The sequence below is a fragment of the Aythya marila genome, assembly GCF_965140915.1.
Source record: "Aythya marila genome assembly, chromosome: 28".
NCBI classification, from domain to species: domain Eukaryota; kingdom Metazoa; phylum Chordata; class Aves; order Anseriformes; family Anatidae; genus Aythya; species Aythya marila.
Genome location: NC_139069.1, coordinates 2,335,603 through 2,349,392, shown reverse-complemented (window position 1 = coordinate 2,349,392; position 13,790 = coordinate 2,335,603). Strand labels below are relative to the sequence as shown.

The window sequence follows — 13,790 nt, the reverse complement described above, 5'->3', positions numbered from 1 at the left end:
GGATAGTCAGCTGAATATGAGCCAGCAGTGTGCTTAGGTGGCCAAGAAGGCCAACGGCATCCTGGCTTGTATCAGAAGCAGTGTGGCCAGCAGAGCTAAGGAAGTGATTGTCCCCCTGCACTTGGCTCTGGTGAGGCCACACTTCGAGTACTGTGTTCAGTTTTGGGCCCCTCACTACAAGAAGGACATGGAGGTGCTTGAGCGGGTCCAGGGAAGGGCGACGAAGCTGGTGAGAGGCCTGGAGTCCTATGAGGAGGGGCTGAGGGAGCTGGGCTTGTTCAGCCTGGAGAAGAGGAGGCTCAGGGGTGACCTTATTGCTCTCTACAGCTACCTCAAAGGAGGCTGTAGAGGGGTGGGGGTTGGTCTCTTCTCCCACATGCCCAGTGACAGGATGATTAAACTAGAGTTGAAGGGGGAAGGGGCTAAAACCAGGCATGCCGGTGAAGACCTAAGGGATGGTACGCTAGAATCAGAGGGGCTGTGTGCCAGTGAGGTCCTTCAGTCAGATCCACAAGGTGCTGAGTGTAAGGAGACGCACCTGAAGTGCTTCTACACAAACGCACGCAGTATGAGGAATAAAATGGATGAGCTAGAAGTCCTGGCCCAGTCCTGCAACTACGACATCATCGGCATAAGCGAAACCTGGTGGGATGAGTCCTGTGACTGGGGTGTTGCGATAGATGGTTACAGGCTCTTCAGGAGGGACAGGCAGGGTAGGCGAGGTGGTGGGGTGGCGATGTATGTGAAGCAGGGGCTGGACTGTGTGGAACTTCAGGTCGGCGATGGCAAAGTTGAGAGCCTCTGGGTAAGGATCAAGGGACGAACGAATAAAGGGGATGTCGTTGTGGGAGTCTATTACAGACCGCCTGGCCAGGACGATAGCGCCGATAAATTATTCTTTACAGAACTAAGAGAGGCCTCGAGATTAACTCCCCTTGTCCTTATGGGGGACTTCAACTTGCCAGACGTTAACTGGGAGTGCCACACGGCTGACACGAGCAAGTCCAGGAGGTTCATGAAGCACCTAGATGATAACTTCTTGGTGCAGGTGCTAACGGAGCCAACTAGGAAAGGTGCCCTCCTAGACCTGTTGCTAGAAAACAGAGAGGATCTGGTGGGAGATGTGGTGATTGGTGGCCGCCTCGGTCATAGCGACCATGAAGTGGTTGAGTTCAAAATTTACGGTGACAGAAGGAAAAGTGCCACCAAAACCTCATCCCTAGATATGGGGAAAGCGGACTTCAGGCTGCTCAGGGAACTAGTCAGCAAGGTCCCCTGGGAAACTGCTCTTGAAGGCCTCGATGTCCACCAGTGCTGGTCATTCTTTAAGCGATGCCTCCTAGAAGCACAAGATCAGGCAATTCCTAAATACCGCAAGTCAGGCAGGCGGGGCAGGAGGCCGGCGTGGCTGACCAGGAATGTTCTAATGGAGATTAGGCGGAAACAGAGAGTGTTTCGCTACTGGAAGGAGGGCCAGGCGTCATGGAAAGAATACAGGGATGCTGTTCATGTTTGTAAGGGAGAAAGTTTGTGTGGCCAAAGCACACCTAGAGTTGAAGCTGGCTGTGTCTGTGAGAGAAAATAAAAAGTTTTTTTTTTAGATATGTGAATGGAAAAAGGAGAACTAAAGAATACATAGGGCCGCTCCTTGATAGGGAAGGTCTCCTCACAGACGATGACGTAGGCAAAGCAGAGACGCTTAACGCCTTCTTTGCCTCTGTCTTCAATGCCTATGATGGGCTTCGGGACCCAGGGTGCCCTGAGCTGGAGGGCCGGGACGGTGGGGACGACAAACTCCCAACTGACCCTGAACGTGTGCGGGATTTGCTACTCCACCTGGATCCCTACAAGTCCATGGGTCCGCATGGGATTCATCCCCGGGTGCTGAAAGAGCTGGCGGACGTCATTGCGGAACCTCTTTCAATTATTTTTCAACGATCCTGGGAATTTGGAGAGGTCCCGGTAGACTGGAAGCTGGCAAATGTTGTGCCAATTTTCAAGAAGGGTCAGAAAGAAGACCCTAGCAATTACAGGCCTGTCAGTCTCACGTCAGTGCCTGGTAAAATCATGGAGAAGATGGTTCTCGGACTTATTGAGGCGCACCTGGGAGACAAAGCAGTCATTGGTCCCAGCCAGCATGGGTTTGTGAAGGGTAGGTCCTGCCTAACTAACCTGATTTCCTTTTATGATAAGATCACCCGTAGGGTGGACCAAGGGAAACCAGCTGATGTGATTTTTTTGGACTTCAGCAAGGCTTTTGACACGGTTTCCCATAGGATCCTACTGGACAAAATGTCCACCATACAGCTAAATAAAAACATTATACCATGGGTGAGCAATTGGCTAAAGGGCAGGGCCCAAAGGGTTATGGTAAATGGGGCTGCGTCAGGCTGGCGGGCGGTCACCAGTGGGGTCCCTCAAGGCTCCATTTTAGGGCCGGTACTTTTCAATATTTTTATAAACGATCTGGATGTAGGAATAGAGGGTATTTTGAGCAAGTTTGCTGATGACACCAAACTTGGAGGAGTTGTGGACTCAAATGAGGGCGTAAAGGCCTTACAGAGGGATCTGGACAGGTTGGAGAGCTGGGCGATCACCAACCGCATGAAGTTCAATGAGAGCAAGTGCCGGGTCCTGCACCTGGGACGGGGAAACCCTGGCTGCATGTACAGACTGGGCGATGAGACACTGGAGAGCAGCCTAGAAGAGAGGGATCTGGGGGTCGTGGTAGACAGCAAGTTGAATATGAGCCAGCAGTGTGCCCTGGCAGCCAGGAGGGCCAACCGTGTCCTGGGGTGCATCAAGCACGGCATCGCTAGTAGGTCAAGGGAGGTGATTGTCCCGCTCTACTCTGCGCTGGTGCGGCCTCACCTCGAGTACTGTGTGCAGTTCTGGGCACCACAGTATAAAAAGGACATGAAACTGTTGGAGAGTGTCCAGAGGAGGGCTACGAAGATGGTGAAAGGCCTGGAGGGGAAGACGTACGAGGAACGGCTGAGGTCACTGGGCCTGTTCAGCCTGGAGAAGAGGAGGCTGAGGGGAGACCTCATCACAGTCTACAACTTCCTCGTAAGTGGGTGTCGAGAGGCAGGAGACCTTTTCTCCATTAACACCAGTGACAGGACCTGCGGGAACGGGGTTAAGCTGAGGCAGGGGAAATTTAGGCTGGACGTCAGGAGGGGGTTCTTCACAGAGAGGGTGGTTGCACACTGGAAGTGGCTCCCCAGGGAAGTGGTCACTGCACCGAGCCTGTCTGAATTTAAGAAGAGATTGGACTGTGAACTTAGGCACATGGTCTAAACTTTTGGGTAGACCTGTGCGGTGTCAAGAGTTGGACTTGATGATCCTTAAGGGTCCCTTCCAACTCAGGATATTCTATGATTCTATGATTCTAATATCCTTCTTGTAACAAGGGTCCAAAATTGAACACAGTGCTCGAGGTGTGGCCTCACTAGAGACGAATACAGGGGGATGATCACCTCCCTGCTCCTGCTGGCTGCACTATTTCTAATACAAGCCAGGATGCCCTTGGCCTATTTGGCCACCTGGGCGCACGGCTGGCTCATGTTCAGCCGAGCATTCATCAACACTCCCAGGTCTGTTTCCTTTTCACAGTCTTCTAGCCACTCTGCCCCAAGCTTATAGTGTTGCATGGAGTTGTTGTGGCCAAAGTGCAGGACCCTGATCCTCAGGCAGATCAATACTACCTCCCAACTGGGTGTCATCTGTAGACTTACTGATCTAGGTCATCAGTAAACAAGATAGGTCCCAGTACCAACCCCTGGGGGACACCACTTGTAACAGGATGCCAGCTGGACTAACCGAAAATCTTGGTTAAAATCTCTGAGGAGAGACGTGAGGAATGTTTTAACAATTCGTATCCATAAAGAACAATTCTGTTTGAATCCTGTCTGCCTCTGGGCCCTGCACTGGCAATTTAATTCTTGAACCACAGATGCAGTGTGTCCCAGTCTCCCCCTCATTCTAGTCAGTTTATCAAGTCTTCAGAAAATACTCCTCAAATTTATGAACCTGTTTGCTTTTGTTATTCTTTTGTTATTCCAGACTTCTCTTTCTAACAGTTACAGCCTTTTTTCCTGTCTTCTTCGAGATTAACTTAACACTGCTATAGATGTGACTGTCCCTGTGAATGGCTGGGGAAGAATGTTTTAATTACTCGTGAAGTGTCAATAAGAAAGCTGTTTGTGTTTGATGTCTGGGAGTTTCAGAAAAACTGATAACTACTAGTGACTGTTATGGGATACTATGCAGACCTTTGGTATCTGGCCAGGGGGGCAAGAGATTAAGAGGAAGGAAAAAGAAGCTGAAGGACGGCTGGGAGACAAGACCTGCAGAAAATGTTCTATAAACTTGGTATGGTGCCAAGTGAGTACAAAGGGGAGAGGAAGACTACGAGCCTTCAGCATGAAAGACCCCTAGAGACCCCCAGAAGAGACCCCCAGAGGAGACTGCGCATGCTTCAGTAGGAGGGACTGCACCCCGGAAGCTAATTAATAATCTATTTTTTTAGAAGTAGTAATGAATATGTATTAGTCTAGGAGCATAAAAATCAGCTGCATGATGTAACTGGTGTGCGTCCTGGTGGAGCGGAGACTCCCGGTGCACCCAGCGCTGTTTGCTTACCTCTATTCCTTTATATTCTTTTAATAAATCCTATTTTTTTTATTTAATCCTAATTTGAATCCTGAGCCATTTATAACAGACATTATGAGCTTTGTAAGGACAATGGTAGCAGTGTCACAGGTAATCATAGAAACATGGGATCACAGAATCATAGAATGGTTTTGGTTCAAAGGGACCTTAAAGATCACTTCATTCTTCTTAACAGAGCTAAACAAACCCTAGACCACAAAGCTTGACAATACCCTAACCACAGATGTCACACCTTAAACAAAATACCAAACATTTGGTAACACAAAAAACTAATTATCCCTTAATCTTTAATTCAGATAGGTGAGCCGTAGTCCCTAATACCATACATGAACAAATAACATCGAAAGTCCCTGTACCTGTGCATTAACCTTCTCACCTTCAACACCCCTCCTAAACCTTCCCTTAAGGCGCTTGGCACCTTGGGGCAAGGCAAGAACTGAGGTTGCTGTGTAGTCAAATGGCATTCAAAGCTGAATTTGAGGGGCCATGGGTCTGATCAGCTTGTGGGCCACAAGGAGATGGGTGAGAATTCTCTGAGCCCTACCTCAGGATTGCCTGCCCCAGCAGGAGCAATGTGACTGTGGCAGTGAATGTGAGGCGACTTCTGCCTCTGCACTTGATAGGGCAGCAGCAGGAACCTGTCACACAAAGGGACTGTGAGGTCACTTGTGTCTGGAGGTGGCAGGTCAGCCTTGACTTCTCCCTGGGAGCTGCACTTTTGGGCTGACATCTGGCAGTGGCCCTGCTAGGCCAGCAGAAGGCACCTGTTTGGCATGCTGACTGTGGGATCCTCTCTGCCTCCAAACCCAGGGGGACGCAGACAGAAAGAAGGCCCCAACATGGGTTGTCCTGTCCCTTCTGCTTGAGTCCATGAGTGGGCAGCAGCAGGCACAAGGCTTGGCTGTGTGTAGCCAAGAAGCTGCAAGGCCAGCAGCAGGCCCCTGGCTTGGAAGCTGCTGCTGAGGTGACTTGTGCCTGGTTGGCTGCCAGGCCGCAAGGAGCCTGCTGGGTTGGGATGCCTACTTCAGGAGTGGTTTCTACCCTGATGGAGCTTTCTTTGGTAATATGAAAGAGCTGGAGAGAAGAACTTGCCACAATGTGTGCCCTGGAAGTTTGGCGTTGGTCACAAGGAGGAAGAAATGTCCAGGGGAACAGTTGGTCTTGCTGCTGGAGACTGAGGCAAAGAAGGCATTAAGTACCTCAGCCTTTACCTTATCTCTAGATCATTACCAGATTTCCCCTCACATCTAATAAAGGATGATGATTCTCCGTAATCCTCCTCTATTTAAAGTATTTATATAAACAGCTTTTTATTGTCTTTGACATAAATATACAGATGGAGCTCCAGCTGGACTTTGGCCCTTCTAATTTTCACCTGCACAGCTCCGTAACATTCAGGACCCAGCTCCAGACAAACTGACAGCTTGCATGATAAGAAAGCACAGAAGAGGTGGAACCTGGCAGCCTTCCATATCCTGTGCTTCTGTTACTCTGTGCTGCAGTTCCATTCAACTGGTTACTCCTGTGTTATCCAAACTTTCCTGCAACTCCTGCTGCTGTTGTCTTGTCAGAGACAGCGCAATCACAGAAAGGTTGAACCATCTGTGTACAGACATTAACACCTGACAGAATGAAACATCAGTGCGGTGCATACAAGCAGTGGTGCCTGCTCACCAGGAACCAGGCCAGCTTCCTACAGAGCTGCCTTATGAGGACCATGGCCACCAAGAAGATCTGAGTTATCAGACTCAGCTCAGACCCGGTGTGACACCAAACGGACAAGTGCCTACAACTAGCTGGTAAAGAGGTGAAAGTCTGGGAGTCCCTAGGACAGCCTGGTGTGGAGAGGAGCAAGGGTTCTACCAAGGCTGAAAGTCCCAACACTGAGGCCTGACTGAAACTCACTGCCACAGAGGCCTGTGAGGAGACATCTTGATAATGAGCACAAGGTCCTCTATCTCTGTGCATGCACCCATGAATCAGGCAGAGGTCATGCCATTCTCCTGCACTTGGCCATGCACATCCCCATCTCCTACTGCCCCACAAAGAGCCCTGAGCAATGTGGGAAGAGAAAGGATCTCCTTCCTAGGGAACATGGGCCTTGTGCTTGGTGACACACATCCAGGTTTCCTACACATCAGTGTCACCTTCACATTGCCTTTGTCTCCTTGTCCTCACTGCCTCCAGGGTTCTGCTCTAACGAGCTCCAAGGGAGGCTGTGTGAGTGCTGGCCCTCAATGGGACACTGCAGGAAACTTGTCTCTGACTTGGACTTCTGGAGAGATGTCTTCAATTGTCTCTGAGTGCCTGAGGTTCGTGGGCTCATCAGCAAAGCCCCCAGAGGGGTGATTGCAGTGCCTTGGGCTGATTCTGTGCTGCTGAGCTGGGCTGGGCTCGTGGGACAGAGAAAACTCATTTCAAAAGTGTTCCTGTTGCAGAGAGACAGCTGTGCCCAGGAGCAGCTCCACTGCACAGCGCAGTAGGGCTGGGGGCTCTGACTGCAGCTGGCACACAGAGAGGAGGGAAGGAGAGAGGGCTTGGAGGCAGTTGGTAGTGGGAGGATGCTGAGAGCTGCCTGCAGGAGAAACCTGCACAGCCCTTGACAAGGTAAGGGTCTGGCTGCAGGGCCATGCAGCTGCAGGTCCTGGAAGGGTCTCGTGCTGGGTCTTGTTTCTGGGAGGGCAGTGGGCAATGCAGTAGACTTTGAGAGTCCTGCTGGGCTGCAGTGCATGGTGAGAAAATCTGGCAGAAGCCCCTTGGAGTGTCATAACCCAGCTGCCCTTTTTAGCCAAGAGTTGGGTGTCCAAGTCTCCTCCAGACACTGCAGGGGATGCAGATTGGGTATTGGGACACCCCAGATTTCGAATATCCAGCTCTGTCCGTGGGGCATTGTCCTGGGCTGCACACTTCTCTCCCGCAGGATGCAGCTCTGTCTAGGCATCCTTGTGTTATCCAGATACTTCAAAGAAAAGACACCTCCGTACTAACATGTCTGTGCTGCTGGATGGCTGTCTGTGGGCAGCTGGAGTGAGGCCTCTGCAGCCTTTGCGAAGAGGGAAAAGCTGAGATCCTGCTCATGCACTTGGGGATAAGGTGAGGATTCTGTCCATCTGCACTGGGTTGGGGCTTCTTTGCTTTAAGCTGTCTCTACTTCTTTGGAAACACAAGAGTGTGATTGTTCTACTAAGCATAATAAAATCTGACTCGCTCTACAGTGTGGTTGGAGGTGTTTTTTGCAACAACCCTGCAAAGTTCATGGATCTCGTAAGTGGACTGAACTTGAGTTTCCCCCTTGTTCCTGCTTTCTGACTGCTTCACAGAAAGAAGGACACTTCTAAAGGCCCCAGCAATCCATGCTTGCAGTGCCAGTCTCACCAAGCATCAGCTGGGACTCAAGCAATGGAGCTGCAGAAAGCTCCTTTTGCAAAGAGAGAGGCTTCAGATGAGAGTGCTTTAAGGCTTGCAGTAGGTTTTCCTCAGAGAATTGTCTTCTAAATTTTTTTCTGCCTTCTACTTCTCTACAGACAACAGTGTTCAATGTCAGAAAATGCCCAACATCAGCTCTGTGAGTGAGTTCCTCCTGCTGGCATTCGCAGACACGTGTGAGCTGCAGCTCCTGCACTTCGCGCTCTTCCTGGGCATCTACCTGGCTGCCCTCTTGGGCAACGGCCTCATCCTCAGTGCCGTAGCCTGCGACCACCACCTCCACACCCCCATGTACTTCTTCCTCCTCAACCTCGCCCTCCTGGACCTGGGCTGCATCTCCACCACTCTGCCCAAAGCCATGGCCAATGCCCTCTGGGACACCAGGGACATCTCCTATCAAGGATGTGCTGCCCAACTCTTTTTCATTGCTTTCTTGGTTGTAGCAGAGTACTCCCTTCTCACCGTCATGGCCTACAACTGTTACATTGCCATCTGCAAGCCCCTGCACTACGGGAGCCTCGTGGGCAGCAGAGCTTGTGCCCAGATGGCAGCAGCTGCCTGGGGCAGTGGCTTTCTTCATGCTGTCCTGCACACGGCCACTACATTTTCCCTGCCCCTCTGCCATGGCAATGCTGTGGACCAGTTCTTCTGTGAAATCCCCCACATCCTCAGGCTCTCCTGTTCAGATGCCTACCTCAGGGAAGTCGGGGCACTAGTTTTTAGTGTTTCTTTAGCATTTGGTTGTTTTGTTTTCATTATGGTGTCCTATGTGCAGATCTTCAGGGCAGTGCTGAGGATTCCCTTTGAGCAGGGCAAGCACAAAGCCTTTTCCACGTGCCTCCCTCACCTGGCTGTCGTCTCCCTGTTTGTCAGTACTGCCATATTTGCCTGTTTGAAGCCCCCCTCCATCTCCTTCCCATCCCTGGACCTGGTGGTCGCTCTTCTCTACTCGGTGGTGCCTCCAGCACTGAACCCCATCATCTACAGCATGAGGAACCAGGAGCTCAAGAATGCAGTGAGGAAACTGTTTCCATACATTCTTCTTAAGCATCCATGATGTGTTCAGAAGATGTATTCTTAATAATATGCAAATGTTTTGATTCACATTATATCATATCATTTTTATCTTTACTAGTGTTACCATAAAATTGTCAATAGTTATAATCAATTAATTTTAACAATAATTAATTTATTTAACAATAATTAATTAATTTAACAATTAATGAATTTTAACAATATTTTATTTTGTTTTAATAACATAGTTCTCAGCATTCTGAATGTTACATTTTGTGTTAGTTTTTACCATATCATCTAATGTAGATACAGATCCAGGCTTCCTAGGTAGATAAAGACAATAAAGAAGTCAGTGGAAATTCATTGGTTTCAGTATCCCTCTCTTCCCATCTTATCTGGAGCTTGGGGAGCAGCCCCAGAACGCAGGAGGGGCTCAGGACCAAGAGCCCAGCTGCCACATGCAGGAGCAGCCCCGGTGGCCCTCGGGTCTGCCCCTCATTGCCCCCTGTGCTCTGCCTCTCTGCTGCCTTTGGGTCAGGGCTGCTGCTTCCCTGGAGCCATGGCCATGGCCAGCAGCAGAACGTGGCCTTTTCACTGCTGCTCTCTTTTGGCTTCCACATTGTTCCGTTGTGCTCTCCCACTGAGATCTCATTCATCTTGCTGACAGTCTTATTGTCTGTAAAGGGGCTTCTCTTTCTTTGCACAGCTCTTCCAAAGCTGGTGCTAGGAATATACCCAAGGAACTGCTGCATGAACGGGTCTCTTGCTTTTCGGGGCTTCACCATGGATCAGAATTTCAGAGTGCTCAGTGTAGTGCTGGACTGGGAGCTCCGTTCTTGGCTGGCCATGGCTCAGCAAACAATAACTGGCCTTGACTGGCCTGGGAGTGTTTACTGGTGTTGGGTCTGATGTCAAATGGCATGCTGGAGAGGAATGTGGAGCTGCTCTGTGGCTGGGCCAGGCCTCTTGTGCTGGCCTGGGAAGCAGGGCTGGCCCTGCGGGGCACAGGCACTGTGTGCTGGGGATCTCCCAGGCAAGAGAGCAGGGCTCCTGCAGCTTCACGGACCTCCATTTCCTGAGCTGGCCCCAGTGTGGGGGCTGCTGGGGAGGCCCAGAACCGCCTTTGTGCCAGCAGCTGTGGTGCCTTGCGAGGGGCTGGGGCTGTGGTGGCCATGCCCAGAGCCCTGCAGCAGCCTGCGGTGGGCACTGCCCTGGGGCCAGCACAGCCTGGGCTGCTGGGCTGGGGAGAGGGCAGGGAGGTGGGGAGAGGTGGGCAGGGGCTGGGCTGGGCTGGGCAGTGCCCGGCAGAGGGCAACAGCAGCGTCAGGGAGCGGTGGCAGCATGCAGGGGAGGGCTCCCAGCAGGGCTTGGTGCTGTAGAGCCAGGGCTGCGCCAAGGGAGCCCAGAGCTGCAGGGGCAGGGGAGAGGAGGCCGAGGGCCAGGGCGGCTGCTGCAGGGGCAGGGAGCTCAGCATGGCCCTTGCAGCCTCCTGCCCTGGGCCTGCCTTTCCTCTTGGCCTCGGTCCTGGCCTTGGCTCTGCTGGCAGGAGCACTTTTGGCATGCGCTTCCTGGCCTCCCCTCACCTGCACACAGCTGCTGCCCACTCCGGCTGCTGCCACAAACGTGTCCTCACAAGCAGCACCATCCCTTGGGCTGCTTCTCCTGGCCTCACCCACCCCACTGCCTTGATTCCTCGTCTCTGCTGGGCCCCACCTTCCACACCCGAATGCATCCCTTTGCTATCAACACCCTCTCCACTGCACCATGGAATGACAGTGCCATGGTGGGATGTGTTTCCAGTGGGCTGTCTACCAGACACAGTAATGAATATGTCGAGCAGGTCTAGAGGGGTCCTCCTTCCAGCCAGGGGGAGGCAGGGAGGAAAGGGACAATGGGATTTACTGGACTGGGTATATTTAATGGCCGGGTACATCAAACCCACAAATGTATCAGGCTATACTGGACACTGGTGCACAGAGTACCCTGATGCCATCAAGCTAAAAAGAGGTAGAACACACCTATATTTCTGGAGTGATAGGGGAATCCCAAGAGATAACTATACTGGAGGCTGAAGTCTAACTGGGAAGGAATGGCAAAAGCACCCCATTGGGACTGGCCCGGAGGCTATGTGCATCCTTGGCATAGACTGTCTCAGAAGAGGTTACTTCAAAGTTCCAAGAGGGCACCACCGGTGGGGCTTTGGTAGAGCTGCCTTGGAGACAAAGGACATGAAACAGTTGTCTACCTTGCTTAGCCTTCCACAGAACCCTTCTGTTGGGGGTTTGCTGAGGTTTGAAGAACAGCAGGTGCCAATGGCTACCATGGTGGCACACCTGAGGCAGCGTTGTGCTAACCGAGACTCCCTGATTGCCATCCATGAGCTGGGTCATCGACTGGAGAGCCAAGGTGTAGATGCAGAGCTTGGGAGTGTGCTTTAGTGATGGACTTGTCAGCACTAAGGTAAAGTTGCCTGACCTGGGTGACACGTCCCAGAGTAGTGTCAGGCACAATGCAATTCTTTTTGCCTTCTGCATCTATAGCACAGGAAGTAGGACTTTGCCCTACTCTATTGACTAGACAGGTCTTTTCACATTACTTAATTAAGGTTTCCGTGGCTGGAAGGGGACAATTTCCCCAAAGAGCCAAAGATCGTGGGTACAGGTACAGCCACTTGAAGATATTTTTTTACTTTTCATCCTGAGTTTTCGACAGAAGACACAAGAGAACCATGTCCAGGTGTCTACTAAGATTCAACCGGAAGTTCTCAAGTTCTGATGGTCATTTCAACTTTTTTATTTTATTTTATTTTATTTTATTTTATTTTATTTTATTTTATTTTATTTTATTTTATTTTATTTTATTTTATTTTATTTTATTTTATTTTATTTTTTTGCTTCATTATTTTACCCAAGGAATGCCTGACTTGTCTTTGAAAAGGTTTCATGCGCTGGGCTGGGCTGCAGTTACAGGGACAAAGACCACTGCTGGCAGCAGAGGTTTCAGACCTCCAGACTGTGCTTTTCTCTGCTCCCTATTGAAGTCTCCAAAGAAGTTTCCTTGGATCAATAGCAATAGAAGAATGATGCTGAAAACTCAAATGCAGCAAAATTTAGCCTTTAAAACAAGAAAAGATATGTATTATGTGCTTTTTGAAATCTTCTCCCTTAAGAATATCACAAATGCTCTGTAATTAGCTGTACAAGTTTTGAAGTCATGAAGAGAAGTATTGAAGAGATCTTAGGAGTTTCTTCAATTTAATGAGTTCCATGGTGTATTTACGTGCACAGTCAATGAAGCTCAGGTACTGAGCTTCATAGACTGTGCACCAAAATATACCATGGAACTCCTCAGAGAGGAGAGCGATGCAATTGCTTAAGAATGTAAAGTCAGAAGGAAAAGTCAAAGTGACTTGGAGTATTAATGGGCCCCACTGAGGGCTGTTAGTAAGACAACTTCCCCAGGGACTTGTTAGGGTACATAATTGGAAGCCATGATTGCTGACAGGCAAAGGCAGTGTGCTGAGAAAAGTCTTGGTTTCCTTTGACGAAGCAGAAGGACCAAGGCCATACCCCAGCTACTGGAGGCGAGATCCTGTACCCCATGTCTGGCTCAGGGCTTTTCCAGGGGATCTGTGGGATGTGGTGGGCAGTGTGATACCTTGGGAAGAACAATGGTATGACACCTCCATTTGCACAGGTTTGTAGGGAGGTAATGAGGCTCCAGTGCAATGACTACTTCTCATCTCCTCATCAGCTCTAGACAAAAGGAACAAAAACCTCAGGGCTGTTGGGGCCTTCCCTTTTTACCAGCACCCTCTGCCTTATCCTCTGCAGGCATTCCTGTGCTATCCCACCTTTGCCCTATTGAAGTCTGCAGATGCCCACCTCTGTTGACCACCTTGTTCTCATCCCAGCATTTCCATCATTTCACCCATGTCTAACAAACCACCATTAGCTGTTCCTCGAAACAGAAAACTAGGATCTGATCAGAGACACTCTTTGGCTGACCTCTGGCACCACAGCAATATACTTTGAGGGACATTTCTTCCTCCTCGTGGCCAGTGCATAACTTCCAAGGTGCACTTTGTGGCAGTTTTTTCTCTCCTGCTCTTTCCTACTACCACAGATAGCTCCATCAGGGTGGAAACCACTCCTGAAGTAGGCATCCCAACCCAGTAGGCTCCTTGCGGCCTCTCAGCCAACCACACACAAGTCACCTCAGTAGCATCTTCCAAGCCAGGGGCCTGCTGCTGGCCTTGCAGCTTCTTGTGGAGACACAGTCAAGCCTTGAGCCTGCTGCCCAGTCATGGACTCAAGCAGAAGGTAAAGGACAACCCATATGGGGGCCTTCTTTCTGCCTGGGTCGTCCTGGGTCTGGAGGCAGAGGGGATCCCACAGTCAGCAGAATTTCTGTTTCTTCTTTCTTTTCTGTTTCTTTTGTCCAGTCATGGACTCAACAGAATTTCTGTTTCTTTATTGTCTTTATCTAAACATTAAGCCTGGTTTGATATGTACATGAGAAAAGAACATAAATATATATATATAAATAAAAAAAATAAATTAAAAGGTAGGAGTCTGGGAAAAAAATTAATCAGAAACACTATTATTAAGAAATAGATATACAAAAAAATTATGAAATTGTCATAAACACATTTTAAACTAAAAGTAGAGTTATGT

The 13,790-nt window shown here is 50.0% G+C and overlaps 1 protein-coding gene across 1 annotated transcript; it reads left to right on the top strand.

Annotated features, from left to right (window-relative positions):
• Window positions 1–8,221: 8,221 nt before the first annotated feature.
• On the top strand, window positions 8,222–9,157 carry LOC309888272 (olfactory receptor 14C36-like; the record flags this gene model as incomplete). Its single annotated transcript, XM_082780510.1, has 1 exon — window positions 8,222–9,157. One exon carries the CDS (start codon window positions 8,222–8,224, stop codon window positions 9,155–9,157), a length of 936 nt encoding a protein of 311 aa, XP_082636636.1.
• Window positions 9,158–13,790: the final 4,633 nt, after the last annotated feature.